The 27745-nt window shown below is 44.2% G+C and overlaps 1 protein-coding gene across 8 annotated transcripts in view; it reads right to left on the reverse strand.

Annotated features, from left to right (window-relative positions):
* Nucleotides 1-1086: 1086 nt before the first annotated feature.
* Nucleotides 1087-27745, reverse strand: part of ENOX1 (ecto-NOX disulfide-thiol exchanger 1) — a 276495-nt gene continuing 249836 nt past the window's right edge. For all 8 annotated transcript variants that reach the window (XM_081014835.1, XM_081014832.1, XM_081014836.1 and 5 more), the window contains 5 exons: nucleotides 20029-20136; nucleotides 14104-14163; nucleotides 6340-6442; nucleotides 4455-4540; nucleotides 1087-1980 (listed from right to left, as the gene is read on the reverse strand). In XM_081014835.1, the coding sequence (XP_080870961.1) occupies nucleotides 1849-1980; nucleotides 4455-4540; nucleotides 6340-6442; nucleotides 14104-14163; nucleotides 20029-20136 (489 nt within the window). In that variant the 3' untranslated portion in view covers nucleotides 1087-1848. The remainder of the gene's footprint in view (nucleotides 1981-4454; nucleotides 4541-6339; nucleotides 6443-14103; nucleotides 14164-20028; nucleotides 20137-27745) is intronic.

A 27745-nucleotide genomic window follows, 5' to 3' on the forward strand; every position in this document is an offset into this window, starting at 1 on the left:
AACCGGTGTAACTGGCTATCATAAGTTGTTCCCTATAATTATAGCATGGAAATTACCATAAACAAACATGTTTGCAGACCTTTTGTAACGATCCTTTTGTTATAATCCACTGAGGGAAGGGGGGTCTTTCACTTCTAATTATTTTTGCAAAACAAGGTTCTACCTTTCAGTGAGACATCACTCTCTCTTTCTCTCTCTCTGAAGGCCGTTCCCTGAATAGAATATTCTAATACACTATGCTTTCAGAAAAAGACAATTCTTACTTTAAGACAACAAATATATTTCTTTAGCCTACTTTGAAAAGGCTATAAACAACTATTGATGGTCTTCTAGGTATCCTGCATAATGTGGCAATGTACCGTATTTTTTGCTCTATAAGACTCATTTTTTCCCTCCTAAAAAGTAAGGGGGAATGTGTGTGCGTCTTATGGAGCGAATGCAGGCTGCACAGCTATCCCAGAAGCCAGAACAGCAAGAGGGATTGCTGCTTTCACTGCGTAGCGATCCCTCTTGCTGTTCTGGCTTCTGAGATTCAGAATATTTTTTTTTCTTGTTTTCCTCCTCCAAAAACTCGGTGCGTCTTGTGGTCTGGTGCGTCTTATAGAGCAAAAAATACGGTATATGCTTCATATTGTGTTTTTTTTAAGTTAAAAAGGAAATCTGGATGTTGAAGTTTTAAGGCAACATAGGTATTTGGCTGATTAAACCATATATGGCCTTTTAAACTGTGGGGACGGGCAGGTTACTGTCCTGTTATTATGTTATGTATTTGTGTGTTTCTATGCTGTAAATTGCCCTGTAATCCTCGGATGAAGGGCAGCATATAAATTGAATGACTGATGGATGATAGATAAGATAGAATTTGTTCAGTTCAGCAAAAAATAGGTAATGTGAAAGGCTCCTTTGGTGACCATTCTCAGTCCCCGGATCCAGTCTCACATTACTTTATTCTGTCCCTACTAGAACGCAGACGTCTAATGCACAGCAGCAGAATGAATGGGATCTACAGCAGAAGGCAGCAATGGTATTACGCTGAACTGGGATTTTTAATAAGATGGGATCAAATAACAGCTCGTGAAAAGGCCATTATGGTAGAAGTCCTATTTATTGGGAAAAATTAATATATTTGCTATAAAATCCATAACAGTAATGCAACTGGATACTTATTTTTGGATGCAATAACCCTGAATGTTACATACCAAATACAATACAATAACACTGACTTCCTCCGTTATTTACATGTTTATGAAAATCGATATGCAATCTATGTTAAATGAACTTAGAACGGAGAATAGTTACAATAGAAAAATAATATTTTGGATAAAGCATTCTCAAGGAATCCAATCACATATTTTTTTCAGGCCTCTAGCAATAAGGCAAAAGTCCCTGGTACAGGAGATAACTTAATTTACAAAATACAATAACCGTTGAGACACATTTTCAAGTTTGCTTTTGGTATACTTTCTCTTACTGTGAAATCACTTTTGTATTCTTACTAAACAGAAAGACTCTCAGGAATGGAACTTGAGGAAGATCTACTACATATTACATTTATGTCGCTGAGCTTAGTAACCGAAAATTCTTCTCATTTGCTCAGTGAGCTAATTTTGAGTTTTCATAGGAAACAGAACTGTCACATTTCAGAAGTCTTGTTCCCCCCTCCCCTTTTTTATTGGAACTGGCACACAACTACATTTTCACAAGAGGACATCACAAATGCAACTAAAACCAGGCTTGGAGCACTCTGGGAAGGTGTATGCCAAACCTAAGGGTTGCCCCTTAATACTTCCGCTCGCCCCTGCCATGCCCCCCATTCTCCCCCCGACACAGTTCCATTCCCGTCCACAGTCAAGTTGTCTTAATTCCTTCAAAGGCACAGAACTTCCATCTCTTCTCCAGTGTTGCTCCTACTCCAGAAAACTCCTGCTTAAACATGCGTGGAAGCCTCATCAAAAGCATTTCTATTTCGTTTGCAGAGATCTAGGAAAAGGAAGAAAACACAGCAAACACTTGTGATCTCAAGTAATTGATGAATATGCTCAGATTCTGCCAGGGGTGGGTTCTCATGATCATTTGTCTAGGGCAATTTATGCCATTAATTGATAAGTCTCCCCCACCCAGTAATTAAGGGCTGTCTCTTGTATTTCTCTTAGGAGATGTCTACAGAACGCTCTTGAGACAGGTCTGAATGAGAACTTTGGAGGTCATGAAAACCGGCCTCAGACAAGAGGCAAGGGTTGAAGCCCCCAAAGTCTTCCCCGCAGCTCAGATGAAAACATTTGCAGTAGTCTTGGGAAGAATACAAATTGCAAAGGCCACTGCGCCTTTCAGGTGGTGGTGGTGGTCATGGTGAGGAACGGACTTCCCTCCTCTCTTCTCTCTACAAGTTGCTGTTGGCTGCTCCCACCACTGGCCAGGTGTGTTTGGGAGAACAGGCAAAATAGTTTAAGATATTAAGTACCTTTGGGCAGCTAAGAGCAGCAGAACTGCACCCACCCAGACTCTACAATCGTCATCTGAGGCCCTTCTCCATGTACCTTCTCAAGAGGTCCAGAGGGTGGCAACTTGAGAACAGGACTGCCCTTTGTGTGGCTCAAATTAGATATATCGCCGTCACAATTCATAGGTTTCCAGGTACGCCTGAACCCAGAGAAGTTGGGGACCCTTGTCATAATGGCTGAGGCAGAGCTCTGCTTGCATCACTGACATTCTCTCATCTGCCCTCCTTGAATGCCCTCGGAAGAATTCGTGCAGAGAGGTGGGCAGTTCTGCAAATCACCCAGCGCAGATATTACTCTGGTGCATTACACCTTAATTTTGAGTAAGGTTGAAAGGGACCTTGTAGCCACGTTTGCTGCCTCTGACACATGGGAACCTTTTTCTGGCTGTCCTAGCCTGAACGCTCAGAGATTCCCGGCAGGAGAACACTGTTCAAAAGCTTTTGTGACATTTGCCGGTTCTGCCAGGGCTTAATGGCCGCACCTCCACTTCTATTTTGTTGTGAAATGAACATATTTTGCACCCATCACAACAGAAGCAAACAGTGCAGGGAAGAAGAAGAGTTTGGATTTGATATCCCGCTTTATCACTACCCTAAGGAGTCTCAAAGCGGCTAACATTCTCCTTTCCCTTCCTCCCCCACAACAAACACTCTGTGAGGTGAGTGAGGCTGAGAGACTTCAGAGAAGTGTGACTGGCCCAAGGTCACCCAGCAGCTGCAGGTGGAGGAGCGGGGAAGCGAACCTGGTTCACCAGATTACGAGACTCTGAACCACTACACCACACTGGCTTACTTGGCATTCATCTGTGAATGAACTAGGGATGGGTTTAAAATCCCTGTCATGGTAACAGTGGGGAAAGCTATTCCTGCTTGGAAGCACATATCTAAATTAGGTTGGTGTCTGAAGGGAGTGGAGCCACAGATATCCTGGTAACACTTTTGGTAGTCAAATCTTACCTGACTTGAGTCTAACAGGACTAGCCAACATGGTGCCATCCAATTGCTTTGGACCACAACTCCCACAACCCCTGAGAATTGCCCATGCTGGCTGAAACTGATGGGAGTTGTGCTTCATAGCATCAGCATGGCACCATGTTGGCTACTCCTGTTAAAACGGATGGTGGCAAAATGGCAAGACTGGGAGAGGCAGCTGCTGGGGGGTTTCTCCCTTCCCTTCAGCAGGTAGCGTGGCTCATCCCCCTAGGGCAGGGGTCTGCAACCCCTCCAGAGCCGCATGTGGCTCTTTTACACCTTTGCCGCGGCTCCGGGGCAGATACTAGCGAGGGAAGGAGGCGCATTGTGCGCCCCAACACTCCCCACTGTGGCGGGCGCTGTACTGGCTGTGACGTCGCATGGGGGCGGTGCGTGCGTTAGTCACGCACTGTCCCGACGTCACCTTCCCGCCCGCCCAGCCGCTACATTGTAAGGGGCATGTACGCTGGTCACTGTTTTGAAGGGGAGTGAAGAACACACACACAAAAAAAGGTAACTTGTTAATTTAACGTTTATTTCTATGAGGAGGAGTAATTCTGAGGGGTCAAACAAAGAAATAATAATAAAAAGTGACAAAAAAGTTATTTTTATAATGACGAGTTTTGCGGCTCCCAGTTTTTTTTCCTTTGGAAACGGGTCGAAGTGGCTCTTTTTGTCTTAAAGGTTGCAGGCCCCTGGCCTAGGGTCAAGTTCACTGGGCAGCTGTGACAAATGTTTGGCTGGACTGTGTAGACAGATTGAATCATCTTAATGGTCTCCTGGCTATGTATGTAAGGATGCCCATTAATCAATTTGCTTTTAAAGCAAAAACAGTAGCGAATGGGACTCAATACATCTTTTGGACAGTTCTTTGATCAAGAATGGCTAGGATTTCTGCCTCTGTCCTGCATCTGCTCCACACAGTTACACGCAATCTTATATTTCTATAACCCCAAAACTGATAATAGTGAATTCAATTTACCCTGGAATCCAACTGCTGCATATAAGACCAAAGATATTCTATATTAGCTCCAAAAGGATGGACGTGAAGGAAGGTAGAGATGATACCTGTATTAAAAGAAACACAAAACTTGAACATTTCCTTAGGCCAAACAGAACATGGCAAAACAAAATAAGGTTTGCATATGACCATGCCTGCTTCTTACGAAAATTAGGTCACTTATATTTGCTAAACAATTAGGACGACCACATTTAAAAGCAATCACTCACTTTTCAACAATGACTACGGTTCCCAACCAGCTGACCAAGATGAAGGGGAAGATTTCACAGCAAATACTTTCTGGAAGCATTTGTTTCAGCTCTCAGTTTAATGCTTAATTTGCCAATAAAAAATTGTAGGCATGGAAATGAGAATATTGCGCATTTTCTTCTTCAGTTGTTCTTGTCATGAAAATGTTGGATACCAAATGCATCCAAAATTGCACTGTCTTGAATTGCTCTAATAATTTCAGCATGGATTGTGTTTAATCCAGATTAGTGGGCAAACAGAAACATTTTTTCCAGGCGGGTTTCTATTTTTCCATTTTAAAACTACCCATTTTGTCTGTCTTATTTGTATTACTTATTCCTTAGTAAAAAGAAAGAAAAAGAAAAAAGAACCACATCTTACCAGAAGAAGCTGGTAGTGTTTGCTTTTGTCCAGAGAGTTCCTCTCCCTGCCTTTTTCTTTCTCCATATCAAATGAAACGAACTCAGTCCACATAAAAACTAGCTGCATCTTTTAGGTGCCGCCAGATTATGTTGCCTCAGACTAAAATGGCTACTCTTCCTAAATTATCTGGCATTTGGTTCTGTGGCCAAAACACTGGGATCTCTCTGACACAAACTGGTTTTCTTCTTGATTTCTTGTAAATGCATGTGCATCTATTCTGTCTGGCTCCAAACTGCTGAGGACATACAAAGGGATGTTGTACGGGCAAGTTGGTGAAGAGGAGAGAGGACCTCAACTATTGAGCACAGAGTCAGTGGGACGCGGGTGGCGCTGTGGGTTAAATCACAGAGACTAGGACTTGCCGATTGGAAGGTCGGCGGTTCGAATCCCCGCGACGAGGTGAGCTCCCGTTGCTCAGTCCCTGCTCCTGCCAACCTAGCAGTTCGAAAGCACATCAAAGTGCAAGTAGATTAATAGGTACTGCTCCGGTGGGAAGGTAAACGGCGTTTCCGTGCACTGCTCTGGTTCGCCAGAAGCAGCTTAGTCATGCTGGCCACATGACCCGGAAGCTGTCGGCCAGTAAAGCGAGATGGCTCCCTCGGCCAGTAAAGCGAGATGAGCGCCACAACCCCAGAGTCAGCCGCAACTGGACCTAATGGTCAGGGGTCCCTTTACCTTTACCTAATAGAGTCAGTAGAACAAGTTTTAGGTATGCACAAGCATTTTGTGGTTCTTAACCCACCTTTTTTAAAATCTAAAAGAGCCAGGGACAGGTTGCGTTTGAGAAGTCAAAGGGTATACGCAGAAAGAAAGGAAAGGAAAGGAAAGAAGGAAGCAAAACTATTCTGCTGTCATTTTTCAATTGCCCAGTCTGCACTGAAACCTGAACTGCTGCTGCTGCAGGGTATACTTATCCTTTTTAAAAAAGCAATGGGTGAATCAAACTATTAGGACACGCCTGCAACCTCTGCACTGATTGTGCCATTTCTACTGATCTAATTCTTTTACACTTATGCTTAATGTTGCAACGATGCTTTCATTTGCAGTGTTATTCACCAAATGTATCTGGTCACATTGACATTCTTTGTCTCTCACACAATAAGACACGGTTTCAAGGCCGCTAATTCCTGCACAGCCACCCCTGGTTTGCTGCAGGCGATGTTATGATTCAGAAATGGCGCCCAGGTCACCTTACCTATCAACAGGGCCTCTTTTTCTGATTTTAGTGGCTGGCTTCGCTTCTCAGGATTTTTTTCTCTGTCTTGGCTGACCACTGGTACCGTCAACACATTGATTTCCTATAAAGTTTACAAACAAAACTAAATAAAAGAGGTGCTTATGTAGGATTTATCCATTTCAATAAGTATTGCTGGCATTTTTCATCTCAATAAAAAAGGTCATTACTTTAATTTACAACTACAGGAAAGATAATTATAAGTTATTGATCTGTTTCTGGAAGCTCTCTGTTCCCAACTGCAAACTAGGTCAGCTTTGTCTCTTCTTCTTTTTCTTTCTTGGAGGTGAGGAAGGAAAAGGTCCAGATTGTGTAATTGTCTCTTTAGGATTTGCTACCTTCCTCAGCAAATTTAGCTAAGACCTCAAGATTACCATGGATGATTTCACAATCAAGGCAAGTAAAAATAATGTAATTCAATTTGTCTCATGCATTGCTCTTGCAGCAGCAAAACAATGCAGATTATTATCCACCCTGAAATCCTGCTGCCTTGGCTGAGGCAACAGGTGTGTACAGCCAATGCAGGAACCCTGCATTGCCCCCATCCGCTGATGTCACCTGTGTCATCAGCTGATAGACTGGTGAGCATGGTTTGGGGAAAATAGCCTTGCAGGTCAAATTGGACTGCCTAGCAGGCCAAGACTGACCTATGGGCCAGATGATCTGCACCCCTGGCTTAAGCAGCTGCAACTGGAGCTACACTAAGAACAAGGAGAAACTGCAGCCAAGCCATCCTCAAATGGAGTATGAAGTAGCAGTAATAATAATAATAATAATAGTAATAATTTATTTATTTATTTTTATAAGATATTTATTAAGATTTTTTGAAATATTACAATGAAAATGAAAAAGAAAAAAGAAAAATACAAAATAAAAACAGTTAAAAACACACATATTTTCCGTTACTTATTTTCCTTTAGCTTGTTTCCCGGACCTCCTCATACCTCCCTTTTTTGTATTCCACTTCAATTTATTGGTTCAGCAAATCCTTACCATTAGATTTTAACCCATTTATAACCCTTTTTTCATATTCTCTTAGAACATTACAGCTGAAAACCACTTAATTACTATCCAACATCATTCTATCATTCATTAATTTTACAATATTTCTGTAAATAGTCTTTAAATTTCTTCCAATCTTCTTCCACCAACTCTTCTCCCTGGTCTCGGATTCTGCCAGTCATTTCTGCCAATTCCATATAGTCCATCACCTTCATCTGCCATTCTTCCAAAGTGGGTAGATCTTGTGTCTTCCAATACTTTGCAATGAGTATTCTTGCTGCTGTTGTGGCATACATAAAAAAAGTTCTGTCCTTCTTTGGCACCAATTGGCCGACAATGCCCAGAAGAAAGGCCTCTGGTTTCTTCAAGAAGGTATATTTAAATACCTTTTTCAGTTCATTATATATCATTTCCCAGAAAGCCTTAATCCTTGGGCACGTCCACCAAAGGTGAAAGAATGTACCTTCAGTTTCTTTACATTTCCAGCATTTATTGTCGGGCAAATGATAATTTATTGATATCCCACCCATCTGGCTGGGTTTCCCCAGCCACTCTGGGCTGCTTCCAACTGAATATTAAAAACAATACAGCATCAGACATTAAAAGCTTCCCTAAACAGGGCTGTCTTCAGTTGTCTTTTAAAAGTAAAATAGTTGTTTATTGACTTGACATCTGGTGGGAGGGCGTTCCACAGGGAAGGCGCCACTACCGAGAAGGCCCTCTGCCTGGTTCCCTGTAACTTGGCTTCTCGCAGTGAGGGAACCCCCAGAAGGCCCTCGGCGCTGGACCTCAGCGTCCGGGCAGAATGATGGGGGTGGAGACGCTCCTTCAGGTATACAGGACCGAGGCCATTTAGGGCTTTAAAGGTCAGCACCAACGTGACCCGGCCGTTGTGCTTTGCAATTTCTCCTACATGTGCTGTTTGGGGGGTTGGTTACTGGCTCAGACATGCCAGCAGATCAACATCGCAGGGGCTTGAGATCCACTCCAGGAGGCCTGAGAGTCCCCTTCTGTTTAGCTTTCCTTGCTGCAGAAGGCAACGGGTGAGAGGCTGCTTCGAACGATGTGAAAAGCAGCTAGCTGGAACCAATATTTCCATATGCACCTGGCCAGCCATTCGTGAAATAGCTTCACAACTGTCAGGCAGAGCCTTGAACTTAAGTTATTCTTGCTCTGTTATGAATAATACGCAGCAGAGGCAAGCAAAGAACCCCATTCCTGTTGCTCTGCTGCTCACGGACGCAGCATTACCATACTCGGAGCCCAATCCACCGGGAAGTTCTTTTGCACACCATTAAAATAAATAAGAGTTGTTCAAGGGAACCTATCTGTCATCTGTCTTTGCTCCCTTTGCTGCAGAGATAATATGGGCTTCCCCCCGCCCCAAACACTGAAGCCCCTGTATTTGTAGAGATGGTCATAGCTTCAGAATTCCATAACAAACTGAATTAACTATAGCACCTCTGTTTGAAAAGCATTCAGTTAAGAAAAGGCATTTACTAAAAGCTTGTTTCTGCAAGAAAATGGCTCATATATGTAACGACAGAATTAACAGGTTAAGAAGAAATCAATGTTGATGTCTAGGATAGTCTATATTACACTAAAAAAACAAACCAGTTTTGAAACTTCCTTAGCTTGCAAGGTTCCTGTTTACAGCATCTTGGGAACTGTAGTCCTATAAAAGGGCAGGAAATCTCTAATTTACAGACATCTCTATAAATCTCTAATTTATAGACTGCATTGTAAAAAATATTGCCCGAACACAGGCTATCCCAATGTGGTCAGAAATAAAGAAAAGGCAGTCCAAGATGAGTGGGAGTTTATTAAAGGTGAAGTATCGAAGGCCCAAATGGACACAAGAAAGAAAAGTGGGAGGCATCTAAAGAAACTGGTGTGGCTGTAAGAGGAACAGGGGCAGAGTTGGGTCTCAAATTTCAGTGGCACCCTGTGCAAGGCCAAAATTCAGTGCCCCCCCCCCACCTCTTGCCTTCCGTTCTGCTCAATTCACTACATCAAAGTTGCAACACCCCTTCCCCCCCAGCTTGGCCTGCAAAGAACATGGCAGTAGTTAAGCATTTTGCCAGTCACTATATGGGACGCGGGTGGCGCTGTGAGTTAAACCACAGAGCCTAGGACTTGCCGATCAGAAGGTCGGTGGTTCGAATCCCCGCGACGGGGTGAGCTCCCGTTGCTCGGTCCCTGCTCCTGCCAACTTAGCAGTTCGAAAACACGTCAAAGTGCAAGTAGATAAATAGGTACCACTCCGGTGGGAAGGTAAACAGCATTTCCGTGCGCTGCTCTGGTTCGCCAGAAGCGGCTTAGTCCTACTGGCCACATGACCCGGAAGCTGTATGCTGGCTCCCTCGGCCAATAAAGTGAGATGAGCGCCACAACCCCAGAGTCGTCCGCAACTGGACCTAATGGTCAGGGGTCCCTTTACCTTTACCTATATGGCTGCTGGGCAGTGTTGGGCTCGATGGGTCACAACGTGAGCCGACTGGATCAAAGCCTTCAACACAACAGCTCATGTCCAGATTGACTTAATTCATCATGTGGCTTCTCTGAGAACAAACCATGATCATTGCCAGAGCCTCCACATTTTTACCTAGCGTGTTTTAGAAATTACTCTCAAACTAGCTAACATTTTAGTTTTGCCTTATCAATGTTCCACCTTGCTAGAACCTGTGGTGTGAAAATGAAGGTAGAAATAATAATAATAATAATAATAGTAATAATAATAATTTATACCCCGCCCTCCCCAGCCAAGGCCGGGCTCAGGGCGGCTAACAAGCAATAATAAAAACAAGTTGAATGAATACAACTTAAAAACAAGATTAAAATACAACAATTAAAATATTGAAACATTAAAATATTAAAATGCAGCCTCATCATAGGAGGAGAAAGGAAAAAGGAAAAAGAAAGAGGGGGAGGGAATCAAATTGGCTCCAAGCCAAAGGCCTTACAGGCCCTGCAGAAAGAAATCAGATCCTGCAGGGCCCTGGTCTCATGAGGCAGAGCGTTCCACCAAGCCGGAGCCAGTGTTGAAAAGTCCCTGGCTCTGGTTGAAGCTAATCTAACTTTCTTAGGGCCCGGGACCTCTAGGGTGTTGCTATTTATGGACCTTGAGGCTCTCTGTGGGGCATACCGGGAGAGGCAGTCCCGTAGGTACGAGGGTCCTAGGCCGTGAAGGGACCCTAACCCTAACCCTAATACAGAGATTCAAAGATTCCTCTTTTCTTTACTACAGTATTCCTCAACCTTTTTAAAACTCAGGACCCCCTTTTAATCCAAACGTGCATTTAGGGGACTCATTTCTCAATATTTCCCCATGTATTTGCATGGTGGTAGTGCTGCTGTTGTGACCCTCCGTGGATCAGGCCGTGACGCACTAGGGGCTCCCGACCTGCCAGATGACGACCGTGCTGGACCATCTTGTACATAAAAGCTTATTATTCTTTTATCTGTTCCTTGTCTCTCATCACGGGGAACCAGAACCACCACAACACTCTAATCTAAAACTACAGATGTCAAAATTGATCATGAAACAAAACAAATAGAGCATGAAATAGTCTAGATGAAGGATTTTCATATCAAATGAAAAACTCTGGCACCAAAGGCAAGAAGAGAAAGAGGCAGAACTTCCTGTACCCACAGCCCTTTGCTATATACTAAAATCCTCTCAGTCAAGGTGGCCTCTCATACTGTCCCAATGGCCCGAATGGCCATGTTGGTTGTGACTGAGGAAGACTGGGATCCAACAATATCTGGGGAGCTTCTTCTTCTTTGGTGATCACTCGTAGCCGAGTAAGATTGTCTTCCATAAACACAGTTTTAACAGTGAGTCCATAAGTGACTGTGGAGGCCAAATCTGGATCCACACGTCCTTCCACAGTGGGGACATTGGTTTCCAGGCGGGAGTTGATCACGGTGTGGATTTGCGAGGCGTGCCTTCCTCTTAGCACATTTCTCCTTTGCGTCCTGAGTTTGAGTGTCTTCAAAGCCCATGACACCTTTGGTAAAGGCTGTTCTCCAACTGGAGTGCTCGCAGGCCAGTGTTTCCCAGTTGTTTATACTACATTTTTTTAGATTTGCCTGCTCTGAGATGTTGCTCTGCTGGCTCTCAGCACCAAACAACCACCAAACAAGGGAAGGACATACAAACCATTTCCCTTTCCACTTTGCCTAGACTTGGGGTAGGGTAATGGAGCAAATCGTTCCAGCAGAAATGAAAGGGCAATAGCATCTCCCCTGGCAACTATGTGCTTCTCTAAAGAAGCCTGCCTCATTTGCCTGGAATCTTATTTTATTTTTTAAAACAGGAAAAGGAACAAGGATGATTGCCCTGCAAAGATGCTTACCAAGGCCAGCTCCAAGCTAGGAGGAGCTTCACGGGTCCTGAGGAGGATTATTTTCTGCACAGCAACGCTAAAAGATCAGCATTTCTTGCAGTGCATCTTTGTTGTGCACACGATGACAGTTTGGTTGTCAGCCCTGTCTGGAATGCACTTCTTTATACTAGTTTAAGTAACACCCTCTCACAGATATTTTAAAATATGGGACAGGCATCTCTGCATTTCTTTGCCAACACCACATGGATCTTGCGCTGAATATGAGGGTATTTGCTAAATCCAACTTGTCAACTGTATCAAATAGGTACTAATCCCATTAAATGCATCAGAGACCACTAATAACCAAGCACAAGCCACCAAATCCTTCCCTCTCAGGGCATTTTGATCTGCTCAGATTTAGAGACTAGCCTCAAGGGGAAAAGAACTGTAAACTTTCCTTAGTAATAAATGTACTTTTGAAAGCTTTCCCCCAAAAAGTCACTGTTGCATATTAACTAACCACCATTTTAGAAGACGTATTAATCTTGAAATGCTCTTTACAGGGCTCTCATCCATCAATGATGCTCATTACTGCAGCAAATGAAACCTTCAGCATTATTTATTATTAATATTATTATTGGAGCCTATGTCCCCTATTTCTCAGTTATAGTTCTCTGGAACCACTTCCAAATCTGCAACAAAGCAATTTCTCTTTAGAGTGCAAAAGCAGAAAATGCTGTGGAGCTAAGCAGGAGAGAGATTGTGCCCCAGGCCCACAGCCCTCTTCTTCCCAGCTCCTAGATGAAGGAAGACCTGAAGGAGCATCTCCACTCCCATCGTTCAGCCCGGAAACTGAGGTCCAGCTCCGAGGGCCTTCTGGGGGCTCCCTCCCTTGCGAGAAGTGAGGTTACAGGGAACCAGGCAGAGGGCCTTCTCGGTAGTGGCACCCTCCCTGTGGAACGCCCTCCCATCAGATGTCAAGGAAATAAACAACTATCTGACTTTTAGAAGACATCTGAAGGTAGCCCTGTTTAGGGAAGTTTTTCATGTTTGATTCTATTTTTAATATTCTGTTGGGAGCTGCCCAGAGTGGCTGGGGAAACCCAGCCAGATGGGGGTATAAATGTCATCATCATCATCATCATCATCATCATCATCATCATCCCTACAAGCAGAGGATGAAGGGTTTGAGGTGGCCAGATTTTCTGTCTGCCTCAGGGATTGTGGGTGCTACCGCAGAGCTATCATGTTCATCTGTGACTTGCTCACAAGCACAGACAGATCTCCTGGAAGAGAGTGCCACTCGTCTTCACTCTTGCTTTCCTCAGTCCTTGTCTCATGGGGAGCAGCTGAAGGAGGAAACGGGAAGCAGGAATCCCCCTGCGCAGAAAATCAGGTACGGATGGCAAGCAACTCAGCTCAGGGTCTTTAGCACACCAATTTTAAGGGTAGGACTGCATGTTGCACCTATGTGTAACAGAATCAATCCATTTCCTGGGAAAGGTAGATTTGAGGAGAGGGATTTGGAATGGAGAAGGGGAAGACATCCCAGCACTTCTCTGCTCCCAATGGCTTCCACAAGCCATTTTCTGCTCTGCCATTTGTTGTTTTAGATTCGTAAGTGTTCTTGCCTGTATTCCATTACTATATTATTGTTTTTACTGCATTATTGTAAGCTGCCCTCAGAAAGTTGTGAAAGATGAGATATAAATTGTTAAAACGTAACAGAATAATTAAAATGTAACTCGGTCCTGAAACTTCACTGCTACTATGAGGTCTAGAAAGCTGCTTTGGGGGGTGCGAGAATTAAAGAGCAAACCTTAGGATTCTGAAAACTCATTGTTGAAAGCTGCAGGTTTTGTTTCCCATTCTTCACAATTCTTCTAGGTCCCCTACATTTTTCAGTAGTGAAAAACAAGAAAGCTTTGTTGTGATGAATGCTACAAAGCAGGACAGCATTTCTTACCAGAGACGTGTTAATTCCAAAAGGCAGATTGGGGAATTCAGTTCATTTGTCTTGAAATAAGCATGCTTGGAAGTGAACCTATGATTCCAAGGAAAGGCAGATATTTCCCTAGCTCAATGCAGTTACAGTGGTACCTCGCAAGACGAAAAACTCGCAAGATGAAAGAGTTTTTCGTTTTTTGAGTTGCTTCGCAAGACGAATTTCCCTATGGGCTTGCTTCGCAAGACGAAAACGTCTTGCAAGTTTGTTTCCTATTTCTTAAAACCGTTAATACCCAGGGAAACCGTGCTTCGCAGGACGAAAAATTCACAAGATGAAAAAACTCGCAGAACGAATTAATTTCGTCTTGCGAGACACCACTGTACTTTTATTTCAGAGTGCAAATAGTAAGCATGGGATCTTGACAAAGAAATACAAAGTTGTACCTACATTTGCCTGAGATTCGTCACGACCATTAGTTTCTGCAAACTCCTTGGTGTTTTTTTTTAACTGTGAAGACAAAAAAAAAATATTATTATTTTTACTGGAGTATTTCATGTACTTATTGTTGATTTATTTGGAGCACTGCTTTTTATAAGGCTCCCAATGAGCAAAACAGATGGAACATATAGTTTCAGCTTTTGCTGGAACTAGTTTGAAGCTAATAGGTTAGCTGAAAATAAAAACAATAAAAGGAAGCAAATTCTAAGACAGGATCATTATTTTTTAAATAATAAGATTAGAAAGCAGTCTCAGGGCATAAAAAGTATGTAAAATTGGCTTTTATGAGTAATAAATGATTGCATTTTCCATTCCTGTTGCTGTTAATTTGAAACTTTGCTGTGGTTGCAAGTTGCTGCTTGCTAAATTGCAGTTAGCTAATGATTACTTTTGAGCAATATATTTTGGCTGGTTCAAAAGGCTGACGTGCTATGATAGGCTTCTTTCTCAGGGGAGCATCTGCAGGAAGAAAGAGCAGCTCATTTAGATCCCGAACGGTTGCAAACAGAATGATCTCTCAGATTCCATGTGACTACAAGACGTTGAGAGAGAAAGCGAGAGAGGGAAATCTTTCTAAGTACAGTGGTACTTCGGGTTATAGACGCTTCAGGTTACAGACTCTGCTAACCCAGAAATAGTACCTCGGGTTAAGAACTTTGCTTCAGGATGAGAACAGAAATCGTGCGGCAGCGGGAGGCCCTATTAGCTAAAGGTTGAGAACAGTTTCTGGTTAAGAACGGACCTCTGGAACAAATTAAGTTCTTAACCCGAGGTACCACTGTATAAAAGAAAATGCAACACCACACCACGGAAGCAGGGTAGCTATTCAGGGAAGGTAACAGGGCTGCTGTAGGGGATGTTGTGGTCTTCCAGATGTTACTGGACTCCAGCAGCCCCAACCAGCACGACCAATGATCATGCATGAGGGCGATTCTGTGATTTTGTATGTTGTTTTTCTCTCTAGTTGGCTGAAGACCCACTGCTAATCAGTGACGGAGCTTCATGCTCGGGCACCAGGGGGTGGAGAGCAGGCAGGGGCGGGGCTGGCATGCATCCCGGGGGTGGGGGTGTGGCACCCAGCGTTGGCGGGGGGGCCAGCCGCGATGGCACCGCACTGGGATCGGGCTGCCGGGGGCGGTGCGCTCCCCCTGCACTCCTCTTCCTCTCCCAGTGCTGCTTGTCCATCCTGCAGAATATCTAGGACCCACATACCTACGGGACCGCCTCTCCTGGTATGCCCCGCGGAGGACCTTAAGGTCCACAAATGACAACGTTTTGGAGGTCCCAGGTCGCAAGGTGGTTAGATTGGTCTCAACTAGGGCCAGGGCCTTTTCAGTACTGGCCCTAACTTGGTGGAACGCTCTGTCACAAGAGACTAGGGCCCTGTGGGACTTGACATCTTTCCGCAGGGCCTGCAAGACAGAGCTGTTCCGCCTGGCCTTTGGTTTGGACTCGGTCTGACCCTTATGCTTCCCTCCCCTTATGGTTTTGATCTATGGGCTACTTTTAAAATGAGGCTGCGTTTTAAATTGCGTTTTAACCTGTATTTTAAATTGGTCCCCCCCCCCATTATGTTTTTACTGTAATTTTACTGGTGTTAGCTGCCTGGCTCTGGCCAGGGAGGGCGGGGTATAAATAAAATTATTATTATTATTATTATTATTATTATTATTATTATTTATTATTATACTTATATACAAGGAGTTTCTGCAAACTCCTTGGTGTTGTTTTTCTTAACTGTGGAGACAAAAAAAATAATTATGGTTTTGATGGGGTATTATTATTATTATTATTATTATTATTGGTGGTCAGCCTCCCTAGCTGCTTCTGGGCCCTCCTTCCAGTGTATTAGCTTACCAGATAAGCTGGTAAATCCTGTTAGAGTTCTCCTGGAGGCCATCCTTGTGACCTGATGGGCTAGCAGCTCCTGCTCAGTCCTCAAGTGGTCAGTTTCAGGAAGTTTGGAAACTGGTGCTGGATTCGGAAGTGGAGAAATGCTTCTCAGCCACCAGCTTCACTAGGTCTGCATACTAAAAATGTCCAGCCCATCTTGGGGCTATTAGGATTGCCTCTGCAGGGCCTCCAGAAACAGTATTAAGTCTGGGTAAGTATACATGGGAGAACATGCCCTTTCAGCTAACCTGGTCTCAAGCTGTTTAGGGCTTTAAGGTTTTTCAGCGGCTTAAATTAGGTGGCAGTCCAGTAATCGACTGGGAGCCAGTGCCGGTAAAAAGCACAAGTGCCATATAGTCAAAACACCCATTCCAGCTACCGTATATTTTGCTCTGTAAGACTCACTTTTTCCCTCCTAAAAAGTAAGGGGAAATGTGTGTGCGTCTTATGGAGCGAATGCAGGCTGCGCAGCTATCCCAGAAGCCAGAACAGCAAGAGGGATTGCTGCTTTCACTGCACAGTGATCCCTCTTGCTGTTCTGGCTTCTGAGATTCAGAATATTTTTTTTCTTGTTTTCCTCCTCCAAAAACTAGGTGAGCCTTGTGGTCTGGTGCGTCTTATAGAGTGAAAAATACGTTAATAATCTTGAATCCCTGTTCTGGACCAATGTCAGTTTCTGGACCATTTATATAGGTGGCCCCATGTACAATGCATTGCAGTAGTCTAGACAGTTGGCTAAGCTGCCCCCATCCAAGAAAGGTCCCAGCTGGCATATTAACCAAAGAAAAGAAAAGGCACTTCAGTGCTGGATCAATACTTACCCCCAGACTGTTTATTCTAACAAATGGATAGTATAATGAATGTGGTTTTAACCAACAGATTACAAAACAATTGAGATCCTTAACAAGGAGAATGAATGGATAGCAATTAAAAAATATTGCATACCCTGTAGTTAAATATGTGCAAGAATGCCCCTGCCTAAATCTGTGGAATATTAGATAGTATAGAAAGTTCATTGCTGCAGATGCTCAGATTTCAGTATTAGGAACGGCATCTTTGCAAGAGTCCACTAAGCCTTGCTGAGAGCACGTGTGAAAGTCCTCGGCTGCGTCATTAAGGCAAGTTATCAAACATGGTCCCTTGTTTTATTCAGGCAGCTGCTTAATCTCTCGATAATCAAGAATGAATTAACTTCAATTAGATTCCAAAATTACAAAGCTTTATCAGCTTCAGTTAAAATGGCTCCAACTACAATGACATAATGTTTAATTCCCAGCCCTTTTCTATGCAGGCAATTTCTCAGTTGACCAATTACAACTTGCCTGAAACCACAGCTGTATCGTGAGGCAATGAGGTTGCCTAGAGGAAGTGCAGTTTCTGGCCTTCCTTGCTGTCTTAAAAAATCTGTCGTCTCTTTCCTCGAGCTTTGGAAATAGGCAACACACCTTGCAGAGCTCTCGTTACGTTGTTCAGTGCCTGTAACAGGCAAGATTTGTGTTGACCCACTTAAGACTTCAACACCTGCAACGAACAACTTACATTGATCTCAGATTAACAAGCCAGTAGAAGAATGTTTAGGGGCTGCCATCCTCTCCTCTGGGGAGGGACATGGGCATGTGTTTCCCCCTGGGGTTGGAACGCAAAACATGAAAATCTCAGGAAAGGAATATCTCAGGAAAGGAAAGGAAAAGACTTTGCTCATGTGCTCAAGACATCGATTCCATAAAACATATTTTGCTGCACCGTGCGAAATACGAGCAAGCCAGGGCTGAACGGATTTTACCCTTGCTGGTACCTTTCCCGGGAAAATCAGAGGCTCACTATGTCAGGTTCCTATTGGAAGACCAGACAAATGCTAGAACATTAGAATTGCAAAGTTTTTATCGGTGGTTGCAAGAACCAATGACCCCTATCTTTTGAACAAAATGCTTGTTTAACCCGGAGCTAGGCTGTATGAATTGTGCATCGCTTTGTAACAATTTGTTGGGTCTCTGGACTGTAATAAAGATTGATGATGATATTAAATCACAATATTTTTGATTGTGGGACCTTTCTTGTACATCACAGAGTGTATCATCTAAAAGTTTAAGGTGTGCAGCAAAGGGCTTGAAAGGTGACAGGACAAACTTGAGTTGGATTTTACGCTGGGAAATAGAGGGCCTTCCATGCAAGGGACATGGTTGCCAGGTAAACGTTGTTTGGCTTCTGAAATGCTGAAAGTAATCAGTAGACTGAGTTCTGGCACCAAACTTGCAAAGACGCAGCTGCCTTTCATTGCTAGCCAAAACACCTTTTCCAAATGACTACCTCTTCCCAGCATAAAATGAGGGATTTCTGTTGAGTCTTTGTGAACCAGGCAGCCATATTTGATCCCTACCCTAAAGCAGTGGGTGGGATCCATTACTGACAATGGAATGTGCTGAACCTTTTCTCTTCCACAATGTACCTTCCTGGACTCCTGTCACCCCACACATTTTTCTTCCGGCATGGCTCAGATAATGGAAGTGGGCCAGACTAGTGGAAGCTGCCTGAAGGGGGCACATTTTGTTTTTGTTTTTTAAAATACCTGTCACCCAGATTTAGGGTGGGGCAGACACATTTATACACATGGCAGGCTATCCCTTCCCTGGCTAGTCTGACCATCTTGGAGAGAGAAAAGAATATGGACAATGGCAATCTTGACAATACAGTGGTACCTCGCAAGACGAATGCCTCGCAAGACGGAAAACTCGCAAAACGAAAGGGTTTTTGGTTTTTTGAGTTGCTTCGCAAGACGATTTTCCCTATGGGCTTGCTTCGCAAGACGGAAACGTCTTGCAAGTTTGTTTCCTTTTTCTTAAAACCGTTAATACAGTTGCGACTTGACTTCGAGGAGCAACTCATAGCACGCGGTGTGGTAGCCTTTTTTGAGGTTTTTGAAGACTTTGGTGATTTTTGAAGCTTTTCCAAAACTTTTCCGACACCGTGCTTCGCAAGACGGAAAAAAACCGCAAGACGAAAAAACTCGCGGAACAAATTAATTTCGTCTTGCGAGGCACCACTGTATAAGCACTTCTAAACTTCCAACACCAATATAGCACATGAACATAGTACAGTGGTACCTCAGGTTAAGAACTTAATTCGTTGTGGAAGTCCGTTCTTAACCTGAAACTGTTTTTAACCTGAGGTACCACTTTAGCTAATGGGGCCTCCCACTGCCGCCACCACGCAATTTCTGTTCTCATCCTGAAGCAAAGTTCTTAACCTGAGGTACTATTTCTGGGTTAGCGGAGTCTGTAACCTGAAGTGTCTGTAACCCGAGGTACCACTGTACGTAACTGTGTCCAATACTTTATTCCAGAATCATTAGGTTATCCCCTTACTACAGACTTAACTATCTCACCCTGGACCATGCTTTTCAGCATCATACAGCATCAAAGAAAACTGTCTCCAACAGAATCCTTAAGTTTATAAGAGGCTTGCTTCCTGCCACTGTTGGGGAAGTGTAGAGAAACACTGGGGATCTTTTGTTGTCATCATGATTCACTCTCCTGCACGCATGCATCTGCATGAATGAGACAGGAGATGCTAAACTCATTTTACCCGCTACTGGTCTTCAAAGAAATGGCTGTTTTATTTGAAATACGTTTGCTTTTCCGGCATATTTCGCTTTCCCCAAATCCATTTGTCTTCATATAGAAAAACACTCAGGCATTGCTGGTATCTGTGCAGAGGAAAATGTGCTACAAGGGATGAGATTAAAGATCTCCCGCTGCCACAGAGGCAGGGCTCCATTATGCCTTGACACTGTCTTCTTCAACTCTACTGTGTGCTCCTTTAAAACCAGTTACATATGCAAACAACTGTAAGGACATGGATCGTATGTGATTAACAAGAGAGAGACAATGAAATCTGTGTTGCACTAATTTCAAATGCTACTGGGCCAGGTTTTCAGTACCGAGGCACAACGAACCCAACTCCGCTAATAGGGCTCACACTCACCTGGTCCTGGAGAATTTTCAATATGGTCTGGGTGTGCGTGTGCTCTTCTTTTGCTTGCTCAAGTTCTGACTTTTTATTGTTTAATTCTTCCTGGATTTTCAACAATTGCTGCACGGGAAAAATAAAAAAGATGTTTCTGATTACTGATGCCTGAGCCTGTGAATAAATATTCACGATTGCAGAGTCTCATGCAAGCAACACTGTTCATTTTCTGTTTTTATTGCTGTGACTGTTGTGTCTAAGCTGAGCAAGACATAAATTATCTCTGCCTGCATTTTCTGCCACTCAGCAGAGAAATGCACTTTTCTTAATGTAACAAACAGCTTAACCACACATTAGAACACAAACTCTTGGTTGGATATGCCATCTGCAGAGAAGCTGTCACATCCATCTGAGCCAAAGCCTTATTTGTAGACACTCTGGTTTTAATAATACCGAGGTAAACACTTCAGCCCCTAAATAATTTACTAATGCAGTCCTTTAATATAATTAGTCACTGGGCCACAGCCACCTCATTCTGCACAAAGCCATAATCTGAAATTCATCAATTGCATCTGAAATGCAACATTTGGGACCGCCTCTCCTGGTATGTCCCACAGAGGACCCTAAGGTCTATGAATAATAATAGCTTGAAGGTCTCGGGCCCTAAGGAAGCCAGATTATCCTCCACCAGGGCCAGGGCTTTTTCAGTGACGGCTTCGACCTGGTGGAATGCTCTGCCCCACGAGACTAGGGCCCTGCAGGACTTGATCTCCTTCCGCAGGGCCTGTAAGACAGAGCTATTCCGCCTGGCCTTTAATTTGAATTAGCCTGATCCTCTATTCCCTTTCCTCCTTTCCTCTTCTATGAAGAAACCCTTTCTGGGACCCCATATTTAAATTCTTCCCTGGTCTCCTTGCTGGCCCTAGTAGGACCAACTTGGCCAGTTAGCCCTGGTGATCATTTGATGTCTACTGACTGGGGTTCTTCCCCCCCCCCCATGACCCCTGAATTTTTGAATTTTATTGATATTGATACTGCATTTTATGCTGTATTCTGTGCTGTTTTATGCTGTTTTTAAGTCGCATTTTAATCAATGTTTTATATTTGCTGTTAGCTGCCCGGAGCCCTGTTTTTAAACCAGGAAGGGCGGGGTATAAATAAATTATTATTATTATATTTATTATCAATGCCGAGTTGCCAAGAAGGCAAATGTGGCTTTTCTTCCCGAGCTGCTATTGAGAACAAAGCCTGCAAAAAAGGAAACTGCTGCTCAGAATTATCTAAAGATTGGATGACTGATGATGGTCTCTATATGGGAACTCTTAAGCTTTCTAAAAAGGGCGTCATATTGACTAGTCCAGTATGGAACCACATAACAGGATGAAGGCAGACTTTCAGCACGTGGTTTCCCTGAAAACACATTCCTCAGCACACAATGGTATTCTAACATGAGGGGGGCAGTATGTGCCTGGGCAGTGACGGTAAAGTGGAGGATGCCAGGGTGTACCAGTGAAAGTAGTCACAGGCATAAAGAAATACATACTGAGGATGGTAGGTCCAGATTTGGAGAAAGGTTGGGCATCTCAAGGCCACAGGGATCTTGGGAACCCAGGAGTTATTGGGTTGCCCTGCCAGCCAGAGCTCCACCTTGATGGTGCTGCTTGTGAATGCCGATTTGAACATGGATGAAGCAGCCAACTTGTGTGTATTGCAAAGATCCATGTAGATATGGGGTGTATGGGGTGTTAGCAGAAGGGGTAGTACCTCTCGCAGGGGACCCATGCTCCATCTGGGGTAGTTTATCCACCTTTGGTCCCTACCCTGCACTCAGCTCTCACCTATGGCTCCTAGAGGCTGTCAGCATGTGACAGTGGTCCCACACCTTGGGAACAGCTTCAACTGGCCATCTAAACCAGGTGAGGGTAGCAGATGGGTCTCAAACCCTCAGTGACTTAGGGACTTTCCCTGCATGTGAAGACAGGCGTCGGCAGATTGAGCGGATGAGACCACTAGCAGATGCAATGGCCAAGAAGATGGGGCTTCTCAACCTGGGAATGTAGCCTATGCAGGAGAAGGAAAATTCTAATCATAAACCTCCAGTGCCTCGTGGGATATCTTCAGGAGAAGTAAAAAGCTGAGGAGTAAACCCTACACGAATCTGGAGTGGAGCCCTAAGACGGTTGGATGGTGCCTTGTACTGCCTTCTTCCAGCAACTCCTGCAGCCAAGCTGGTGCAAAACGTCTTGCTCTGCTTTCTTTTGGTCCACATTAGTGAGACCAAGATGGAGGGTGTTCCACAGGGTGGGTGCCACTACCGAGAAGGCCTTCTCCTCTCTTCTTGCAGTGACGGAACCACTAGAAGGCTTTCAGAGCTGGACCTCAGCTGAACAATGGGGGTGGAGATGCTCCTTCAGGCATACAGGGCTGAGTCCATTTTGGGTTTTAAAGGTCAACATCAAGCACTTTGAATTCTTCTTGGAAATATACTGGGAGCCAAAGAAGACCTTTTAGGACAGGTGCTATGTGGTCCCAGTGGCTGCTCCCAGTCACCAGTCTGGCAGCAGCATTCTGGATTAGTTGTGGTTTCCGAGTGACCTTCAAAGAAGACCTTTTAGGACAGGTGTTATGTGGTCCAAGTGGCTGCTCCCAGTCACCAGTCTGGCAGCGGCATTCTGGATTAGTTGTGGTTTCCGAGTGACCTTCAAAGGTAGCCCCACGTAGAGTGCATTGCAATAGCCCAAGCAGGAGATAACCAGTGTATGTACTACGCTGGCGAGACAGTGCACAGGCAAGTAGGGCCTTAGCCAGAGTAACAGATGGATCTTGTAGACAGCTGCCCTGGACACAGGTTGACCTGTGTGCCCATGGACAACTATGAGTCCAAAATGACCCCAAGGCTGCACACCTGGTCCTTCAGGGGCACAGTTACCCAATTCAGGACTAGGGAGTACCCCACACCCACTGGCCCCCTGTCCCCCCAAAACAATACTTCTGTCTTGTTGGGATTCAACCTCAATCTTTTAGCCACCATCCATCCTCCAACCGCCTCCAGGCACTCACACAGGACCTTCACTGGTTCCAATTTTAAAGAAAGGTAGAACTTGGGCTTTTTTCAGTCTGCGCTCACCAGAGCTCAGCTCCAGCACCTCTCAGGTGGGCACCATTGCCATTCTAAGAGAATAATGGTGAGCTCTGGCACCTCTTTTTCTAGGAAAACAGCATTGGGTAGAGCTGAGTATCATCCGCATACTGGTGAGCACCCAGCCCAACCCACCTGATGATCTCTCCCAGCAGTATCATATAGATGTTAAAAAGCATTGGGGAGAGGACGGAGCTTTGAGACACCCCACAAGTGAGAGCCCAGGGATCCAAACACTCACCCCCCCAACACCACTTCCTTTAAATAAGCTGTTGGGCAGGTCAACTTCAAACCTATTAATGAGTGGACAATTGTTACAAATAGCAAAGTGAAAGCAAAATCCACTGCCTTCAACTATTATTATTATTATTATTATTATTATTATTATTATTAGAATTTAGATACCACCCTATACCTGCAGTTCTCAGGGCTGTTCACAGAATATGGAACCATGAAGCATCTTAATGTTTTTGATTTTAATGTATGGTGAAGTATTTGGTCAAAGACGGACAATTCTCAAGTTACTTAAATTATCCTGTGCTGGTTTACGGAGACGTAATCCCCAATGATTTCACTGGAACTCAACCTTTGGTGAATGAGCAGCTGATTAGGGGGTGCTGCAATACTAACGCTCTCCCCAATGCTCAAATGAAGTGCTGATGGGGGGAGGAAAAGGGTGGAAAGAAGCAAATCAAATCAAGGTTGGGGGCTGTAACCTGTAGATCCTGGATGCCACCACAGGATGGGTAGATTGAATGAGCCTTGTTAGAGCTAAAGCTCTTGCGATGGGGTTCTAAGATGAATAGGAAACCCCCCCCCCCAAGTCTCTGCTGTCATTTACAGAGTAATTCAAAAAGGTGAAAATAGCACTTAAAAATTATCTCTGCTGATAGTTTAGCTGATTTCTTGAAACCCTGTGCTCATTCTCTTCCTGCAACCATCATCCCATGTCTCAGATCTCATAGATACACCACAGAAAAATCACCATCTCAAAACCAATCTTGAGCGTTTCTGAAGCATTAAATATAGAAAGCACTATAGACAAAAGCTGGGTTGCTCAAGCCTCTGCAATGAATATTGTCAGCGTGGCCCAGAATGCAATGCTCCCAAGCATACACAAATTCCAAAGGGCAATGCAGGATTGTGTGAATTGTTGCTAGTAGCACCCTGCCACAATGTCTTATCCTCTCTAAACACGATAATGTGTAAGTTCCATCTGATAATTGGTACGCATAATGAGCAAACACAAGCCACTTATATAGGAAGCTACAAACGAATAATGGTAATTAGGGGCTTTGGGGTGTACTGGATCAGGTACATATGAATTTCTCTTGCATACCCTACTGATTCAATAGCAGGCCTTGCCATTCTCAAGAATATTTCATTGAACTGGTATTGTGGTTTGCAGCTGCCCAGAACAAGGCAAATCCCTAGCTTTAAATACAAACCAACGCTTCTCTCCCCGCCATCTGCAGTGTCCCTTTCAGACCAGCCTCAATGAAAGACACAAGGGCACCCTCTCGCTAATATATATTAAACACAGGATTCTGAGATTTTGTGGTCTGTTGTGTGGTATGTAAAAGGTAAAGGTAAAGGACCCCTGACAGTTAAGTCCAGTCGGGAACGACTCTAGGGTTGCAGCGCTCATCTCGCTTTACTGGCCGAGGGAGCCGACGTTTGTCCGCAGACAGTTTTTCCAGGTCATGTGGCCAGCATGACTAAGCCGCTTCTGGCAAAACCAGAGCAGCGCACAGAAACGCCGTTTACCTTCCCGCTGGAGTGGTACCTATTTATCTACTTGCACTTTGACAGGTCACAAGTTGACTATGCATTGATAAAAAAAGTCATGAGTATCTATGGGCAAGAGAACTGCCTCATCCTCAATATATAGCCTTTTAAATGTGTTTCTGGGAGGGGGTTATTGGTTTAGTTTTGTTCCTATTTTTATGATGTGTTTTGTGTTCTCAACTTGTAATTTTTATGTTGTGGGCCACCCTGTGATTTTAGGATGAAAGGCAGTGTGCAGATTGAATAAGTAATAATAATATACCTTGTTGCTAATCTGTCTTATCCTGTGTTACCTCTATTCACCCCACCCCTATGGACGTCATTCACCTGATTTAAATCCAGGGCTCACATATGAGTCCAGTAAACATCATGACGGTAAGTTGCTCTGCTAGGTAAAGGTAAAGGGACCCCTGACCATTAGGTCCAGTCGTGGCCGACTCTGGGGTTGTGGCACTCATCTCGTTTTATTGGCCAAGGGAGCTGGGCATACAGCTTCTGGGTCATGTGGCCAGCAGGACTAAGCTGCTTCTGGTGAACCAGAGCAGCGCACAGAAACGCCGTTTACCTTCCCACCGGAGCGGTGCCTATTTATCTACTTACACTTTGATGTGCTTTTGAACTGCTAGGTTGGCAGGAGCAGGGACCGAGCAACGGGAGCTCACCCCGTCGCGGGGATTCAAACTGCCGACCTTCTGATCGGCAAGCCCTAGGCTCTGTGGTTTAACCCACAGCGCCACCCGCATCCCTAAGTTGCTCTGCTACCGCTGCCTCATTCCTGCCCCAATTCAAGAAATGCCTATCTGCCAACTCTGACTTGAAATGTGTATCTCTTACACCAGAACAACACAACATCTTAGAATATAATGCATTTTTCCTTCCCAGAACCCTGCATGTCATTTAGCCTGCTAACCTTCTCGGTATCATTCCAATTTTAGTGTATGTGCTGCTGAAGCAACATTTATTCTGGAAATATTCTGCAATCCATACTGAATGATTCGTTGCCATTTTTTGTCACTAGCGTTTTAAGTTTTTTCCCCTGAACTAAAGGACCTGAGAATCTTAATAACTGTCAGGTTATAGATGACACCTTATGTGAAATGATCCGATTTGAGAGGGAAATGGTAACTGGGTTTAATAATAATAATAATAATCTATAACCAGCTATTCAGGAGCAAAACAAAATTCTACATTACATTTTGAGATTTGCTCCCAGTTTTTGGAGTAGCGATATGAGATATAGGAAACTGCAACCTTATATTGTCTCTCTCTCACTCTCTCAAAAGCCATTACGAATGGACACTAAATGAAAAGCTTGCCATCAGGTTCTTAAAGCAGTCCTTGAAGGCCTCATTCAGCTGAGTCACCTCTCCTGAATCCTGTTTCCCCCGAGCATGATATGAATCAGAAACCGGGAGGCAATAATCTCTGTATCCCATTACAACCCCCACAATCCATTTAGCTTACAGATCCATTCACAGAGCCCAGCCACTATTATTTTCTCCTTAATTCCATTCTTTTAAAAGCACTCTTATTCTTATTTAGACTTTTTGCAAAATGGGAAAGGAAAAATAAAAACTTATAAAAGTATATTCTCCCCTCCCCACCTTTGCAAAGTTACCTTTTAGAGGGAGTTAAAGAGTAGAATATTATAATCCACATTTCGTTTCCAAAAGGACCATCTTTCTATAAATTTATCATATTGAGCAGCGCAGATGACTCTTTTTTGAGAACCCAGTTTAGTTTGCAATGCAGTCTCCCATGCGCAGGTGAAAAGCTCATTCAAGGGCAAGGGGCTGGATTAGGCATGCTGTGTTGGCAGGGAAGGAGGAAAAGGCAGTAGGGGCAGAAAAAAACTTTGCGGAAAACTGCAGGAATTAGTACTCTGTTTTCTTGTGAGCTTGGGGCAACAGGTTGACCCCTAAGAGAGACAAAGCCCGTGGAAGGGACAAGGGGACGGAAGGAGCCTGTTAGAGCGGAAGCAGAATATCCTGGAGAAGAGAAGACGGGGAGAAAAACAGAAACAAACCCAACCATAAGGGACTGTACAGTTCTGGGCAAGCAGTGGATGGCTGAGAGAGAGATGTTTGGAGGCAGAAGGCTGGGGTCAAAGAGAAGGTGCTGAATTTCATGCAGTGGCGATTTGACTTTACCTGAACTTTGTGACCACAATTTGGGTAATAAGGAATAATAACCATCTGTGAAAGCACAGGGGTTATGGAACATGAGAACCTTCTGCTCCAGTTCTGGGCACCACAGTTCAAGAAGGACACTGACAAACTGGAACGTGTCCAGAGGAGGGCAACCAAAATGGTCAAAGGCCTGGAAACGATGCCTTATGAGGAACGGCTAAGAGAGCTGGGCATGTTTAGCCTGGAGAAGAGGAGGTTAAGGGGTGATATGATAGCCATGTTCAAATATATAAAAGGATGTCACATAGAGGAGGGAGAAAGGTTGTTTTCTGCTGCTCCAGAGAAGCGGACACGGAGCAATGGATCCAAACTACAAGAAAGAAGATTCCACCTAAACATTAGGAAGAACTTCCTGACAGTAAGAGCTGTTCGACAGTGGAATTTGCTGCCAAGGAGTGTGGTGGAGTCTCCTTCTTTGGAGGTCTTTAAGCAGAGGCTTGACAACCATATGTCAGGAGTGCTCTGATGGTGTTTCCTGCTTGGCAGGGGGTTGGACTCGATGGCCCTTGTGGTCTCTTCCAACTCTATGATTCTATGATTCTATGCTCCAAATTTTGTTCTGCACCAGCGAAACTGGACGCCTTCACCTGCCCCAGACGCAACAAAACATGCCTCTCCT

This window comes from Podarcis pityusensis, assembly GCF_964106645.2.
Source record: "Podarcis pityusensis genome assembly, chromosome: 7".
Classification (NCBI taxonomy): Eukaryota; Metazoa; Chordata; class Lepidosauria; order Squamata; family Lacertidae; genus Podarcis; species Podarcis pityusensis.